At 44.8% G+C, this 15,465-nt stretch overlaps 2 protein-coding genes and 1 long non-coding RNA gene across 5 annotated transcripts; all 3 read left to right on the top strand.

Annotated features, from left to right (window-relative positions):
- The first annotated feature begins 2,513 nt into the window (after positions 1 to 2,513).
- Positions 2,514 to 4,633, top strand: LOC4341576 (leucoanthocyanidin dioxygenase 2-like). Its single transcript, NM_001421656.1, has one exon. The coding sequence runs from the start codon at positions 2,638 to 2,640 to the stop codon at positions 3,757 to 3,759; it is 1,122 nt and encodes a 373-aa protein (NP_001408585.1). The 5' UTR covers positions 2,514 to 2,637; the 3' UTR covers positions 3,760 to 4,633.
- Positions 4,634 to 6,620: 1,987 nt separating this feature from the next.
- LOC9266117 (cytosolic sulfotransferase 8) lies at positions 6,621 to 7,894 on the top strand. Its single transcript, NM_001421655.1, has one exon. It carries the CDS (start codon positions 6,671 to 6,673, stop codon positions 7,736 to 7,738), a length of 1,068 nt encoding a protein of 355 aa, NP_001408584.1. The 5' UTR covers positions 6,621 to 6,670; the 3' UTR covers positions 7,739 to 7,894.
- A 181-nt stretch (positions 7,895 to 8,075) lies between these two features.
- On the top strand, positions 8,076 to 10,952 carry LOC136351036 (uncharacterized). 3 transcript variants are annotated; one of them, XR_010742208.1, is made up of 8 exons: positions 8,261 to 8,398; positions 8,942 to 9,050; positions 9,140 to 9,203; positions 9,455 to 9,624; positions 9,715 to 9,813; positions 9,938 to 10,044; positions 10,258 to 10,348; positions 10,465 to 10,952. It is a non-coding gene; the product is annotated as an uncharacterized lncRNA (long non-coding RNA). The 3 variants fall into 3 exon arrangements; XR_010742209.1 differs by lacking the exon at positions 9,140 to 9,203 and having other exon boundaries at positions 8,076 to 8,398; XR_010742210.1 differs by lacking the exons at positions 8,261 to 8,398; positions 8,942 to 9,050 and having other exon boundaries at positions 9,095 to 9,203; positions 9,512 to 9,624.
- The last annotated feature ends 4,513 nt before the right edge of the window (positions 10,953 to 15,465 follow it).

The raw sequence follows: 15,465 nt of genomic DNA, 5'->3' as shown, positions 1-15,465 counted from the left end.
TAATTAAAACTTAATTAGTTAAGCGTTAATGTTTTTTATTCGTATCCTAACTTCATCTTTTCTATAAAAAAAATACAAACAAACACCACCTAAGAGACGCAGTCGCTGTGTGCGGCTCAAACGAGCAGTCTTTTCGATGTGGAGGTTTCAGATAGGAATAAGTTCACATGGTGACCATCAAGAGTGATTGAAATCTAATCGATGACCCTAAACCATAAAACCAGATATTTTGACCCCAAAACTATGGAAACCGGTGCAATTTGACTCCTTCGGCGGTTTTGGAGGGCGGTTTCGCAGACGTGGCGGTATTGACCGGCAATCCTTTACACGTGGCGCTGACGTGGCATTTAGAATTAAAAAATATGTGTGGGGCCCATTTGTCAATGACACAGAAAATAGATTGTGGGACCCACGTGTCCCTTCTCTCTCCCCTTCCTCAGTTCCCTCTCTCTCCTCGCCATTCCCTCTCTCTCTCTCCCGCGGCAGGCGGAGATGGCGGGGCGACCTGCGAGCGGTGGCGGCAACCGGGCTGAGCTCCATCGTGACGAAGACGGAGGAGACCAAAGCGGCGGCGGCGGGAGGCACACGAGGCGGGGTACGGCGAGCTCGGCCCGGCAATGGGAGGACGAGGGGAGCCGGCGGCGGTGCGAGCGGCGACTGAGGGACGGGGGCCGACGGGCCAGAGCCGGCGGCGGTGGCGGGAGGGCGGGCGGGTGAGCACGGCAGCTTGTGGCAGGAGGACGTGGGGAGCCGGCGGCGGCAGGAGGGCGGGCGGGCGAGGGCAGCGGCGGCTCGTGGTAGAGGGAGGACGAGGGGAAGCTGCGGCCGAGGTATCTGAGTTCCTCTTTGGCCGCTTCGCCGCCGACCACGCCGCCATCGCCATCGCCATTTCAGGAGTCAAAGTCGAAGTCGCCGCCGCAGCCTGCTTCTTCCGCCCGCCGCCGTTCCCCTCATCCTCCCACTGCTTCTCCCGCCCGCCGCTGTTCCCCTCGTCCTCCCACTGCTTCTCCCGCCCGACGCCGCCCGCGGGCCGCCGCCGCTCGGCCGCCGCCGACGTCTCAATGCCGGCCGCTGATGACGTCTCGATGCCAGGCGCTGGGTGGTGTGGGTGGTGGTGGTGCGAGAGGAACGGCAAGCGGCCGCCGCTTCAGCTCCAGCCCACGGTCGCCGCCGCAGCTCCAGCCGCCGCCGCTCGCTCCCCGCGGACGGCTGTAGGGGAGAGGGAGCAAGAAAGAGAGAAGGGAGGGGAGGAAGAAGAAAGGGAGAAGATGGCGTGTGGGGCCCACATGTCAGTGGGCCCCATAATTGTGTGTGTGAATGACAAATGGGTCCCACGTATAACATTTTAATTGAAATGCCACCTAAGCGCCACATCAACGCCACGTGTAAAGAAGACCCGGTCAATACCGCCACGTCGGCGCCACGTCAGCGAAACTGCCCTCCAAAACCGCCGAGGGAGTCCAATTGCACCGGTTTCCATAGTTTGGGGGTCAAAATATCCGGTTTTGTGGTTTAGGGTCATGGATTAGATTTCAATCACTTTTGAAGGTCACCAAGTGAACTTATTCCTTTCAGATAACCTTAGCGAGCTCTAAAGCAAAATTTTTCATAAATATAAATATATACATATAAATTTTTCATAAAAGGGAGCATCTATCCATTTGTCGGGTGATCTAATACGTACTACTCCCTCCGTTTCTCCCTCCGTTTCAAAATGTTTGACACCGTTGACTTTTTAATACGTGTTTGACCATTCGTTTTATTCAAATCATTTAAGTAATTATTTATTCTTTTCATATCATTTGATTCATTGTTAAATATATTTTCATGTACACATATAGTTTTACATATTTCACAATTTTTTTTGAATAAGATGAACGGTCAAATATGTGCTAAAAAATCAACGATGTCGAACATTTTAAAACGGAGGAAGTACAAGTCTACAACGTACACATGCACCGATGGATGGGTGAAGCAAAGCAGCGGCAGCGCCGGGTATATGCGTGGTTTGCAAGGGTCTATATTTTGTTGCACCCTTTTGGTTATGCAATTGCTACACTATTTGTGTTTAAACAATTGCTGTTAACTTTAGATACTGTGGTGATGCATGCTGTGACATGCTAATTTGCTAACGGTGCTGCTTAAGAACCCGATAGCTTTGTGTCTCTTTACTTTTGACAAATGTGGCTGGAAGTTCAATGTTAAATATATTATTCGGTATTTCCCTATTGCCATTTGCATATTCAACAATATGTGAATTTGTCATATACACAACAGCAATCACAATGAATATAAAAGCCTAATATCTCCACTTCTCTAACATTTGGCAAGTATAATCTCAGGCACAAATTGAACCAAACAGCACCTGACCATTGTATCCCCTCAGGCTTGTTTTCAGGGCATCAACCAAACACACTACTCTCAGGGAGACATGCCTAACCAGGTAACTTTGCTATCTAAGCTCAGGCTACTCTCAGGAATGTAAAATGCTCAGGCAGGTTGCTCAGGATAGCAACCAAACAAGCTAAATCTACCCGCGCTCTGCCTGCCTCGCCATCGCCGGCCGGCCGCCGATCGAGTAATTGCGCAGCGCACGCAGCTCATCATCCACTAGACTAATTACTTCGGGAGGGCGACATGACGGACGTGGAGCTGAGAGTGGAGGCCCTCAGCCTGAGCGACGTCTCCGCCATCCCGCCGGAGTACGTCCGCCTGGAGGAGGAGCGCACAGACCTCGGCGACGCCCTGGAGGTCGCCCGGGCCGCGTCCGACGACGCCGACGCCGCCCGCATCCCCGTCGTCGACATCTCCGCGTTCGACGGCGACGGCAGGCGCGCGTGCGTGGAGGCGGTGCGCGCGGCGGCCGAGGAGTGGGGCGTCATGCACATCGCCGGACACGGCCTCCCGGGCGACGTCCTCGACCGCCTGCGTGCCGCGGGCGAGGCGTTCTTCGCGCTGCCCATCGCGGAGAAGGAGGCGTACGCCAACGACCCGGCGGCGGGGCGGCTGCAGGGGTACGGCAGCAAGCTCGCCGCCAACGCCAGCGGGAAGAGGGAGTGGGAGGACTACCTGTTCCACCTCGTCCACCCGGACCACCTCGCCGACCACTCGCTCTGGCCGGCGAACCCGCCGGAGTACGTCCCCGTGTCGCGCGACTTCGGCGGCCGCGTCCGGACCCTCGCGTCCAAGCTGCTCGCCATCCTCTCCCTCGGCCTCGGCCTGCCAGAAGAGACGCTGGAACGGCGCCTGAGAAGACATGATCAGCACGGCGTCGACGACGACCTGCTTCTCCAGCTCAAGATCAACTACTACCCGAGGTGCCCGCGGCCTGACCTCGCCGTCGGCGTCGAGGCACACACCGACGTCAGCGCGCTCTCCTTCATCCTCCACAACGGCGTGCCGGGACTGCAGGCGCACCACGCCGGGACCTGGGTCACCGCGCGCTCCGAACAGGGCACCATCGTCGTCCACGTCGGCGACGCCCTGGAGATCCTCACCAACGGCCGGTACACCAGCGTGCTCCACCGCAGCCTCGTCAGCCGCGACGCAGTGCGCGTCTCCTGGGTCGTCTTCTGCGAGCCGCCGCCGGAGTCCGTGCTGCTGCAGCCGCTGCCGGAGCTGCTCGCCAACGGCGCCGGCAAGCCGCTCTTCGCGCCGCGCACATTCAAGCAGCACGTGCAACGCAAGCTGTTCAAGAAGCTCAAGGATCAGCAAGACAACAATGCCGCAGCTGCATCGAACGGAATTATACCTAAATAATTGCAACTAGCTTGATGGCCCAGGCAAGGCTAGCACCCATACAAAATTATATATATTTTTTATATGATTTTACTTAAAATTTATTAAATAGCTATCTACATGTCTTAAGAGTTTGAAAGTCCAAACCTTATATCATCCTTATGTTTCTAATTTTATAGTTTTTAAAAGTCACACCAGTTGCTAGTTGCTACCCTTACTTATGTCATTTCCTTCTTTATTTGTTTGCTCGATCTACCATTGTTTCTATTTATTCTCTATATATTTTTTAGAGTTTATTGTCTCGTTAGGTTTCATTTTCATAATTTCTAGAAATCTCGTCAAATGCTGTCATTATAATTCTCTGCGGCCCGTCCACTACCTATTCTCTTTATTATCATTGCGATTTTAAAAATCGAACATAATTATCGTTTGGATTCTTTTTTTTACTTTCTAGAAGTCCGTTAGTGGCTTTGTCATTGTACTCTTTTATGGCACGCGTTGCCTCCTTTCTTTATAGTCATTGATATTTTAAAATCGAACATACTTATCATTGGGGTTTATTATTTTTTTTTACTTTTTAGAAGTCTCGAACCTTTAAAAAGTATACATCGTAGCTTTTAGAGTTTATTGTCACGTTGAGTTTCGTTACTCTAAATTTTAGAAGTCCCGTCAAATGCTGCCACTATACTCCTCTATGGTCCGTCCCCTACTCTTTATTGTTATTGGGATTCTAAAAATTGAACATAATTATCATTGCAATTCATTTTTAACTTTTTAGAAGTTCCGCTAACTATCGTCGGCTTTGCCACTGTACTCCAGTAAGACCCGCCCAATGCCTCTCTTTTTTATTGTCATTGAGATTTTAAAATCGAATATAATTATCTTTGGGGTTCAATTTTTTTACTTTGTAGAAATCTCGCCAACCACCTTGCCCGGTTGCTTCATAGCTAGCCTGTCATCTCTCTGTTAATGCGAAAAACACACACTGGCCTGAATGATCTGCTTAACTCCTGTGCAGGTCCAAAATCTCGCCTTTAGGTTCGTGAGCATGCCAGTTGATTTGATCATGCAATCAACAAGAATAAAGACAAGAAAAATCGTGGTTAAATCCATAAACGATAGCCGATCGGCTAGTTGCCGATGACATATTATTTATCATCGAGCCGATGTCATATTTGAATCGATCGGCAATGATTAATAAATAAGATAAAACTAAATCTATTCAATCGGCTGTAGATATCAATATCATATAGTCTTTACTTCGATATATACTTAAACTAAGTGATTGGGATAGATCGGTTGCCATACCGAGACAGTATAAATCACTTAAATCGAAATATATATTAAAGCAAAGATTATATAGATGTTTATAGCATAGCTGATCAGATAGATCTAGCGCGTATCGGCTAATACTCTGATACCACTCTATATCAAGATATCGAGGCAAGCAAGATATATCAAATAATAAACCTAATATAACTTTAATGCAATGAGATACTAATATAAAGGGCATAAAGGGCGGATTTAGCATGACAAGTAAGTATAGGAGATAAAAATAGCTAAATCAGGTAAGATCGGCTGAAACTCTGACACTATCTCTATTGATAAGCATAAAACAGGCTAGATATCACAATTATGGGTAAAACTTAATAGATCAAACTTACGCTATAAGAGTTGGACACGGGTATTAAGAAAGTATATAGAATTAAATGGGGGAAGGTTGTAATTGGTTGAGAAGTGAAGGTAGGTGAGAAAATTGAATGATGGAGGGTTGTGATTGGTTGAGAACAGAATATTGGAAGAAGTTGTTATATTTGAAGATAAATCTTTAGGACTAAAAGTTGTTATATTTTGGGATAGAGAGAGTATATGGCACATGCATTGTTCTTTAAATTAATGTCCTCCTTATATCATTGTCTCTCCTTATGGCCTTGTTTAGTTCGCGAAAAGAAAATATTTGGGTGTCACATCAGACGTTTGACCGGATGTCGGAAGGGGTTTTCAGACACGAATGAAAAAACTAATTTCATAACTCGCCTGAAAACCGTGAGACGAATCTTTTGAGCCTAATTAATCTATCATTAGCACATGTGGTTTACTGTAGCACTTATGGCTAATCATGGACTAATTAGGCTCATAAGATTCGTCTCACGATTTCCCCCCTAACTGTACAATTAGTTTTTTTTAATCTATATTTAATGCTCCATGCATATGTCCAAAGATTCGATGTGATGTTTTTGGGAAAAATTTTGTGGAACTAAACCAAGCAGTCTCGAAGATGAAATATGTGTATGATAAGTGGGATCAGGTATTAATATTAATAGTGTAGTAAGTAACTATTGTATGAGCGCAAGTTTAATAGTATAGCCAACTACTAGCTCCAAATCATCTATAGCTAATTTAATAGCCAATTGATACAATAGTTGTTCACTATACTATTAATACATGGTCCCACATGTCATATACACACTGCGTCTTAGAGTCCGTGCTACAACTGGCTAAGGGATCTGTAGCCCGCTGCTCTTCTCTCTCATCTTTTATATCTTTAAAATATGTGTATAGCTGAATAATAGTCTGCTATTGTACTTGTTCTAAATTAGCTATTAAATTGACTATTTATGATTTAGAGCGAGTAGTTGCTTGTACCATTAAACTTGCTCTTAGAGGATTGGATATATCGGTCTACCCTGCCACCATGGCCGTGACTGTAGACCGGCCCAAACTGCAACCATCAAAACTCTTTGATTATTGCAACCTACTCCCTGCATTTTTGTCCTTTTCCCTTGAAAAGAAATAACTCGTGTTGCTCGTGGCTATTATGATCGACATCATCACTGCCAAATTCAGTGACCTAACCGACAATCCACAGAATCGGCTTCAATATATGCAAACTACGAGAAGCTATCGTAGCAAATTTCTTTCTCCCACAGCCATGTACTCTTCCTCCTCCATGAAACCCTCCTCCCCTTCACAAGCCAACCAAGACGCCGATGATGCCAAAACCTACAAGGAGCTCTACCAGCGCTGCACCGACTTGGTGTCGTCATGGCCGAGCCGCCAAGGCCTTTCTTACCTCCAGCTCTTCCGCCACGAGAAAGGATGGTACAACGGCGTCACGCCTCTCGTCGGGACGATGGTCGCCGACGAGCTCTTCGCCGCGCGCCCCTCGGACATCGTCGTCCCCACCCTGCCCAAGTCCGGCACGACGTGGATCAAGGCGCTGCTCTACGCCACGGTGCACCGGAGAGAGCATCCCGCCGACGCCGCCGGCGACCACCCCTTCAACTCCCTCGGCCCCCACGAATGCGTCAAATTCCTCGAGTACCATCTCTACAGGGCGGACGAGGCCCCCGACCTCGACGCGCTCCCGGACCCGCGGCTGTTCGCGACGCACGCGCCGTTCGACCTCCTGCCGCGAGCCGTCGTCGCCGCCGCGCCGCCGTCGGGCTGCAAGGTCGTCTACGTGTGCCGTGACCCCAAGGACACCCTGGTCTCCCTCCTGCAGTTCGTCAACGAGTACAAGTCCCGGAACGGGAGGGAGCTCGTCGCAGTGGACGCCGCCGTGGGCTTCTTCTGCGACGGCGTGTCGCCGTTCGGGCCGTACTGGGAGCACGTCCTCGGCTACTGGCGCGCGCACCGGGAGCGCCCCGAGCGGGTGCTCTTCCTCAGGTACGAGGAGATGAAGCGGGACCCGGCGGGGCACGTGCGGAGGCTGGCGGAGTTCGCCGGGGTCCCCTTCACCTCGCCGGAGGAAGACGGCGGCGCGGTGGACGCCATTGTCAGGCTGTGCTCGTTCGACAACATGGTCGGCCTGGAGGCGACCAAGGGTGGCCGCACGCAGCTCACAACCACAACCGTGCCGAACAGCGCGTTCTTCCGGCGTGGAGAGGTTGGAGACTGGGCGAACCATCTGTCTCCGGAGATGGCGCAACGAATCGACGCCATCACCGAGGCTAAGTTTGCAGGTTTTGGCCTAGCGCCCAGCCTGATCGAGCTCTAGTAAAAAGAAGGGGGTGTATTTTCATTAGACGATGTGATGGTTAGCGGTTGCCCTTCTATATATGAATGAAATTACGGAAGTACCATCTATATCTATATCTATACTAATATATATCTATGAAATTGGAGGAGTTGCCCCCCTCCAATTCTACAAGCCAAATTACTGGGATGAATCCCTACTGTCCATCCGCGCGATTTCATTCACCACCGCACGATTTCGTTTCCCACCGCAGGATGCGAAGACTTCGCTCCTCCACGCGCGCAGACTTCGCTCGCTTCTCCTCCTCCTCCCCATGTGTACTGAAGCCACATCCTCGCAGGACCTCTGTCGCCGCTCCGCCGCATCCTCGCCGGAGACGCCGCCGCCGGATCCTGCTTCTTCTCCACCGCCGCGGCCGGAGCCGACCTCAGCCCCATCCGCCGCCGCCGCCGCCTCCTCCTTCTTCCCCACCGCCGCGGCCGGCCTCTTCCCCATCGGCCGCAGCCGGAGCCGACGTCCTCCCCATCCGACGCTGCCACAGTCCCTGTCGCCATCGTCGACGTTGTCTCTGCTGCCACGCTCCGCTGCCCATCTCCTGTCATGCTGCTGTACTTGGCCAATGTGCCTATACCCTAGGTGCTGAACAACAGGAGGGAATCTCAACATCGTTGAGACGTACAGGTAATCAGACTCTATCTTGCAGCTTCGATTCATCATTCAATTATACAATTTGATGGTCTTTCTTTGTTGACTGCCAAACAATTCCCCTTCAGCTCACTGCCATCCTCCTCTCCCTCTGCTGTGTGGTTTGTGTAAAGCATCACCATTCTATACATCACTGTGTTCATTATGAGCTTGGCTATGCAATATATGGATTGGCCATTCAAATATCAATGTTTTTGTTCTTGGATTTGCAATGCTTACGAAATTACTCTCTGAAATTGTGCTTGCAATGGGCCTTGTATTATTTTCCCCACGATGTGGGTAGTATGGATTTTTTTTTCTGTTTGTCCTCCATATATGTCAGCTCTAAAAATAGACAATATGAACTTAGTTCAGGCCATAGAATATACTAACAGACTGCCTATGTTTTGATTTCCATTTGTCTTAACGTTTCTAGTTTCAGCAGTGCAAGGTTATAATTGCTTCATGGTTCTCCTCTCTTTGTTTTTAACAAAATTAATATGAACTGCACATACATCACTGTGCTCATATTTCGTACAGATTCAGGCGTGATGCTATACTGTTGTGCAGGAAGAAGCTTCACAATTTCACACAAGGGATTTAGTTGGTAGCAGCTCTCACACTCCCTTCGAGCAAATATTGTTTTCAGGTACTTATCTCATTTAACTTAATAAGTTGCTTGATTATTGGGACTTGGGAGCAACTCACACACTCCCTTCGAGCAAATATTGTTTTCAGGTACAATACTGTCGATGATTCTATTCTACAAGAAATGTGAATTATGGACCATTATACTACCTTGGTAAATATTTTTGTTCCAGTTTGAAGCTGAAAAAGTTATTTCCGGTTGTTCTGATTAACGTGGTTCAAATTGATTCTTAGAAAATGAAAAGTCTTCAGTAGGTCCTGTTATTCTGTAACATGTAGGTTCTAATTGATGCTTAGAAAATGTGGATTTGGGATTTTGTTATAGCGAGCGGACTGTCATCAATATTAACGAAAACCTGTTGCATATTAAAACTGCTTTTATATGCTCATGGTGTGTTCTTCAAGGTTGTACATCCTTGCGATGGACGGCCTTTCTAAACTAACTGCGAATGAATTAAAAAGTCAGCGAGCCCGAGAGCGGTACACGGCACTCAGCGTTGAGGAGAAGGGTGCGCTGGTTCAAAGGAACCCTGAAAACAGGGAGAGGAAGAATTCTGCATCTACATCGGGCACAGGTGATGATATATTCATTCGATGCTTATTATGGTCAAGCTTATTTTATGGCAAACAATGCTAAAACCTGGGCACATTCAATTGAATTGTAGTTTTGAATCAGAGTTTGCATGAAGGAAGCCAAACTGTAAATTGTCAGCCATCATTTCAGCCTGTGCCATCCTCCACACCTATGTCTTCCTCCACACCTGGTAATATCCCGTGGAATCAATTTGTAATATCAAATTACTCTTTGCGTTTTTTGGGGTTCAATCTAATTGTGTATTTCAAGAAGTGTTCATCAGTGGAAGGTTTGTTATCAACACTGTAAAACAGGAAAGCATCGTTTCTGGCCAACGGATCACTGGAGCGCCGCGGACGCAAGGCGCTGTTTACTCCCAATCTGTCCCCCCTATAAAGCTAGCCCCAATCCCACTACTTCGGTACAGTACATCACCACTGCATTTCTTCTCATCTTTCCTCTTCCATAGATCATTAGTAAGGTCTCTCTTCTAAGAATCAGCTATGACTTTTGCTGAAGTTTTCAGTCTGCCTAATGGCGCAATTGTTGGTATGGTATATCGAACCACAAGTGTATATTGTGTTTGTTCTTTTCTTGCTGAAACTAACTCTGAAACATGTTTACATTTGTACAGATGTTGCTGCCATTGTGTCTGATGTCGGTCCTATAGACCATTATGCAAATTTTCCAAACAGTGTTAGAAAGGTCGCTTTGATGGATTCCAAGTAAGTCAATTCCAATTTATTTTTGAGTGCAATTCTAAAACTAATATTGATTAGGACACTGTTATTTTTGTTGTTCTAGCATATTTTGTTTGTAATCTTTGTTCTAATGGATGCAGAGGTGAGAAACTCCCTGTTCAAAGAACCAGTCCTGCATGACGCCATTAAGATTGGTGTGAACTTTAGGAACCAAGAGCTGCTGCAACCGGCAGAACAAAATAATGCTCCAGGAGAACCAGAAGTGGTGATAGTTGAAGATGATGAAGTGGTGATTGAGCCATTGCCAAAAAAGGAGCGCACTGGCAACAAGGGATAAACTATGGATTTTGGTTTATGCTATGTAGTGTTTGCTGTTATGAAATATAATTAGTGTTAGTGGCCACTTCCATTTCAATAATTTATTGTGCTATGTATCTTCTTCCTTTGAGATATCAATCTAATGTTCTTCCATTGTTTTCTCAGACATTACCTCTGCACATTGGCTTATGCATACCTCTGCACATTGGCTGAAGATCATATTTATTTTTGAGCAAATTCTTGTATCTAATATGAAAATCAGAATGCATATATGCATGCACTTTATGAAAATTGTGCAGTTTGTGCATAAGTCAGCGGGGAATAGTTAGAGCTTCAAGTGTGATTGAAGCAGATCCTCTTTCTTATGATCTATTTCCTATTTACCTATTCTTCTTTCAGATTATTGGGTTATAATATATTGGGTTTAATTTATATATTGAACATAACGTGTCTTGCACGTGCATGATTACTAGTATGATAGAATGGTTATGTACTTTTACGGAATAATTGTACCACTTTTGTTTACTCTATTCCTTTTAAAATATACTAGTATACAACTATAAATTTATGGAGTTTTTAAGACCAATGAGAGGTATAAAAAGGGGAAACGTCAGGGATCGGTCAACTGGCGGGGGAGCAAAAAATCGGGCGCTCCCCCGCCGCACGACGCGCGCATGCCGTGCCAGCCCACCACGCACCATGTGTGCCCCTGTAAACATCTGCCACGTGTCCCCACCACATACTCCGTTGCAACAAATTACCCACATATTTTGGAAACCCTATATTAAGAGAATTCGTTTCATTTTTTATTCCACCAAAAATGTTTCACCTAGTGTACTCACAATGTTTCACTATGCATAGATCTAATGTTGCAGTGAATTGGGACATTCTTTTGCAACAAATCACCCATATATTATGGAAACCCTCTATTAAGAGAATTTGTTTCATGATTTCTTCCACCAAAAATATTTCACTTAGTGTACTTGTAATGTTTCACTATGTATGGATCAAATGTTGCAGTGACTTGAAACATTCTTTTACTATTTGCTGAAACATTGTTTTTATATAAGGTGAAATAACGCCCGATTTAAACGATTGAAACATTTTCGATCTACTTAGTGAAACGATTCCGATATACTTGGTGCAACAATGTGCAACATTTAAAAATAATTCAATAATAAGCTAAATATTTTTTTCATCGGAATATATTCGTGTGTGGTCTTGTTTTAAAGATTTAATTGTAACGAATTTAACGATGCAATCGGATCATGATTTAGATAAATAATTTAAGAGAAAAAATAGTTTAAAGTGGTTTTGTACGCATGCATCTTGCTGAGATCAGCATGACGTGGGCGCCAGATTTTTCCACACCCCATCGAGCACCCGACGCCTAGTCTTCTCGTGTAAAAAGACTAAAGATAACCATTTATTAATTGTTCAGTGGTAAGGTGGGTATATTTAACGGCGTGGGATGGACGAAACCGGATTGAGATCCTCTGCATTGAAGAGTAAAATGCAGAGGATCTACAGTACATAAGTTGCATTGGCTCATATTTTGAGCCATTGGATCTCTATCGAACGGCACATATCAGCTGCTACAGTATCACGCTACAGTAAAAAATCATCCACCAGTAAATTGGATTACTATTTGAGCACTGTTGCTACTGTAGCATTGTAGCACAAGACACATATCACTGTTCAAACAGTGTTCTCCGCGTTTACTAGACCTGCATCCGACGAAATCCTAATGGTGATGGCATTTCTAGAACAAAATCACTTGTATGATGACATTTCATGGAACTCGCATTTCTCAATGACATTTCTTCCAATTAGACGCTTGTTAATGACATTTTTTTGGATTTTCTCATTAATGAACATCGGTAAATAATTTTGGATCGACATATGTACGTCACCTACCATCAAAAGAATAATTACTCGTACATTTGAGTGTCAGTGTTACAGATAAAGCATATATTTTATACATGGATTCATAATAATACATAGAAATACCGCATACCTGATATTAGATTGAAGATATATTCAAATATGGGAATAAAATGTGTGGAAGGAAACACAAGTCAGGAAGGAAATTGTTTTCATGATAATAGAAGACATCGGAGTCCGATGTCGAGGAGCGGAAATGCTAGTGGGCGACGCCCAGAGCAATCAGATTCCCCCCCCCCCCTCCTCCCCCTCCCTCCCTCCACCAAGTTTCCTTTTTTGGCACCGTATTACTTTTCTATTTTAGTAAATTTATGCACCTAAAGTTTATACACCTCAAGTTTACACATCTAAAGTTTAGAGACCAAAAGTTTATATATCCGATTCAAATTTGAATTTGAATTATATCTAATTCAAATTTAAATTTGAATTCAAATATCTGATTCAAATTTGAATTTGAATTCAAATATTTTTCATATATAGTATTTATATACATCTAAAGTTTATACACCTAAAGTTTATAGAACTAAAGTTTATAGAACTAAAGTTTATATACCCGATTCAAATTTGAATTTGAATTATATATTTTCTATATATAGTATTTCTATACATCTAAAGTTTATATACCTAAAGTTTATAGATCCAAAATTTATAAGTCAAAAGTTTACATGCCCGATTCAAATTTCAATTTGAATTATATCTGATTCAAATTTGAATTTGAATTCAAATATTTTCTATATATAGTATTTCTATACATCTAAAGTTTAGACACCTAAAGTTTATAGACCCAAAGTTTATAAGTAAAAAGTATTCAAATTTGAATTTAAATTCAAATTTTTTATATATAGTATTTCTATACATAAATTTTTTTAACTTTTTTTTAAAATTTTTTTTTGGTATACTGTAGTAAGAAGAGAAGAAGGGGAGGAGGAAGAGGGGAGAGATCACCCGCCCATTAGACTTGCCCGTCGAGGAGAAAGGGTTTCCTTTATAATCCGCATGATTGGATGGGCCACGCGTATTTGGGCGCCTACAGTAGTGATCGCTTCCGAGTAGGTTTCTCTTCCCATTGAGCCTTGAGCCCGATAAATTGTACATTAACATTGGCATAAGCAAAACAAAGTATATATTCACTTTATATTTAATTAAAATAAGTCAATACATATGTATAAAGCCATACAACTTTATGTTATGAAAATAGATACAAAACGGAGACACGAATTTTTACGTGGAAAACCCTTGCGGGAAAAAACCACGGGCGTGGACCGGCAATGATCACTATTGTAGAGTTCGATACAAACGTAGGGGATAAATTGGGTTGTCGCACCTTCCCCGTGCGGCTTACAAGGGAAATATATAAGAGAAATCTATGAGTCATAATAGGAAACTAATCCTATAAAGTAGAGTCCTATTGAATAACTAATCCGAATATATTGTGGGCCCATAATTCGGATCACATATTTAACAATCTCCACCTTGAGACGAATTTCTCTTGTAGCATAAAAATCTTCAATCTCCGAAGAACCTCATGATGATAAAATCAATGTGCGCCAAATAGTCTGCATGACTATACTATAACACCCTCGATCCAGAAAAGTTAGACCATACTTCAAACTCGTCATTGGGAAGAAATCCTGAATCTGCTGGTATGATATTGTGGAACCCAGCAGAGACGTGAAACTGATGCACAAACTTCAAACTCGCCATGGGAATAAAATCATGAATCTGTTGGCGTTAATATCTGGAATCCAAACAGAAACGCGAAAAATTGTTGTGCACAAAACGAAGTACTTATATCCCCGATAACATCCTGGTATGTTGGGTACAATGGTAGCAAAATTCACCGGACAATTTGATCACCATGTGATCTAGACAGGAGCGAGGCTCCCTCTCGACGACTTGAATGTGCTTCTCTTTTTTTTTTCAGCATACTTCTCCTCCTAGGTAAATACCCCGCTGCAAAACTTCACTTGCCATAATAAAACTTCACTTACCATAATGAGAATATTGCATCTCAATCCAAGAGCGGTAGATCAAACTTCAAACTCGCCTTGAGAATAAAATCCTGAATCTGCTGGTATAATTTGTAAAACCCTAGCAGAAACGCGAAACACTCTAGCTGCATAAAACAAAGTATTTTGATCCCCGTGCAGAACCTCTTAGTAAACTTGGCTTGCAAATATAGCCATTTTGAAAGTGAATTTGGATTCACCTCGACAGAACCAAGCAATGCACAGAACTTTAATTCCTGGTAAACTCCGTGTGCCACAAATTTCCAACCGTGAAAATTAATTCACGTGATCAGAACAGAAGCAATGGCTCTCGGTGGCTTCTGATTTTTCTCCACCTGTGTGTGCTCGAGGATGACACCGGCCGGCTGCTGCTTCCTCGACGCGTGCGGCTGCGTAGGCGTGGACGACGGCTGCTGCATCGCCTTTTTATCCTCGCACAAAAACACCGACTCCGCGTCGGACTTGATGAGCCAACAAATCCATGCGGCGGCAGAAGATCGATCTCGGCGAGACAGATCGATTCGACTACGCAGAGTCGTTTTCGCCGAAAACTCCTGACAACAGCGTGGGGAAGATCGATATCGCCGAACCGGCGAAACGACGTAGATGTGAAACACGGCAGCGGGTGAATTGCGGAACAGATCTCCAATGCTCTGATACCACTTGTTATGAAAATAGATGCAAAACGGAGACACGAATTTTTACGTGGAAAACCCTTGCGGGAAAAAACAACGGGCGCGGACCGGCAATGATCACTATTGTGGAGTTCGATACGGGATACATTGAGTTGTCGCACCCTCCCCGTACGGCTTACAAGGGATATATATATAGGAGAAATCTAGGAGTCCTAATAGAAAACTAATTCTATAA

This window comes from Oryza sativa, chromosome 6 (assembly GCF_034140825.1).
Source record: "Oryza sativa Japonica Group chromosome 6, ASM3414082v1".
Classification (NCBI taxonomy): domain Eukaryota; kingdom Viridiplantae; phylum Streptophyta; class Magnoliopsida; order Poales; family Poaceae; genus Oryza; species Oryza sativa.
Note: the sequence above shows the minus strand (reverse complement) of the source record. Positions and strands in the feature narration are given on the sequence as shown.

What these genes read in the sequence shown, in the direction of transcription:
- LOC4341576 (NM_001421656.1), top strand. Translation starts at nt 2,638, where the DNA reads ATGACGGACGTGGAGCTGAGAGTGGAGGCCCTCAGCCTGAGCGACGTC.
- LOC9266117 (NM_001421655.1), top strand. Translation starts at nt 6,671, where the DNA reads ATGTACTCTTCCTCCTCCATGAAACCCTCCTCCCCTTCACAAGCCAAC.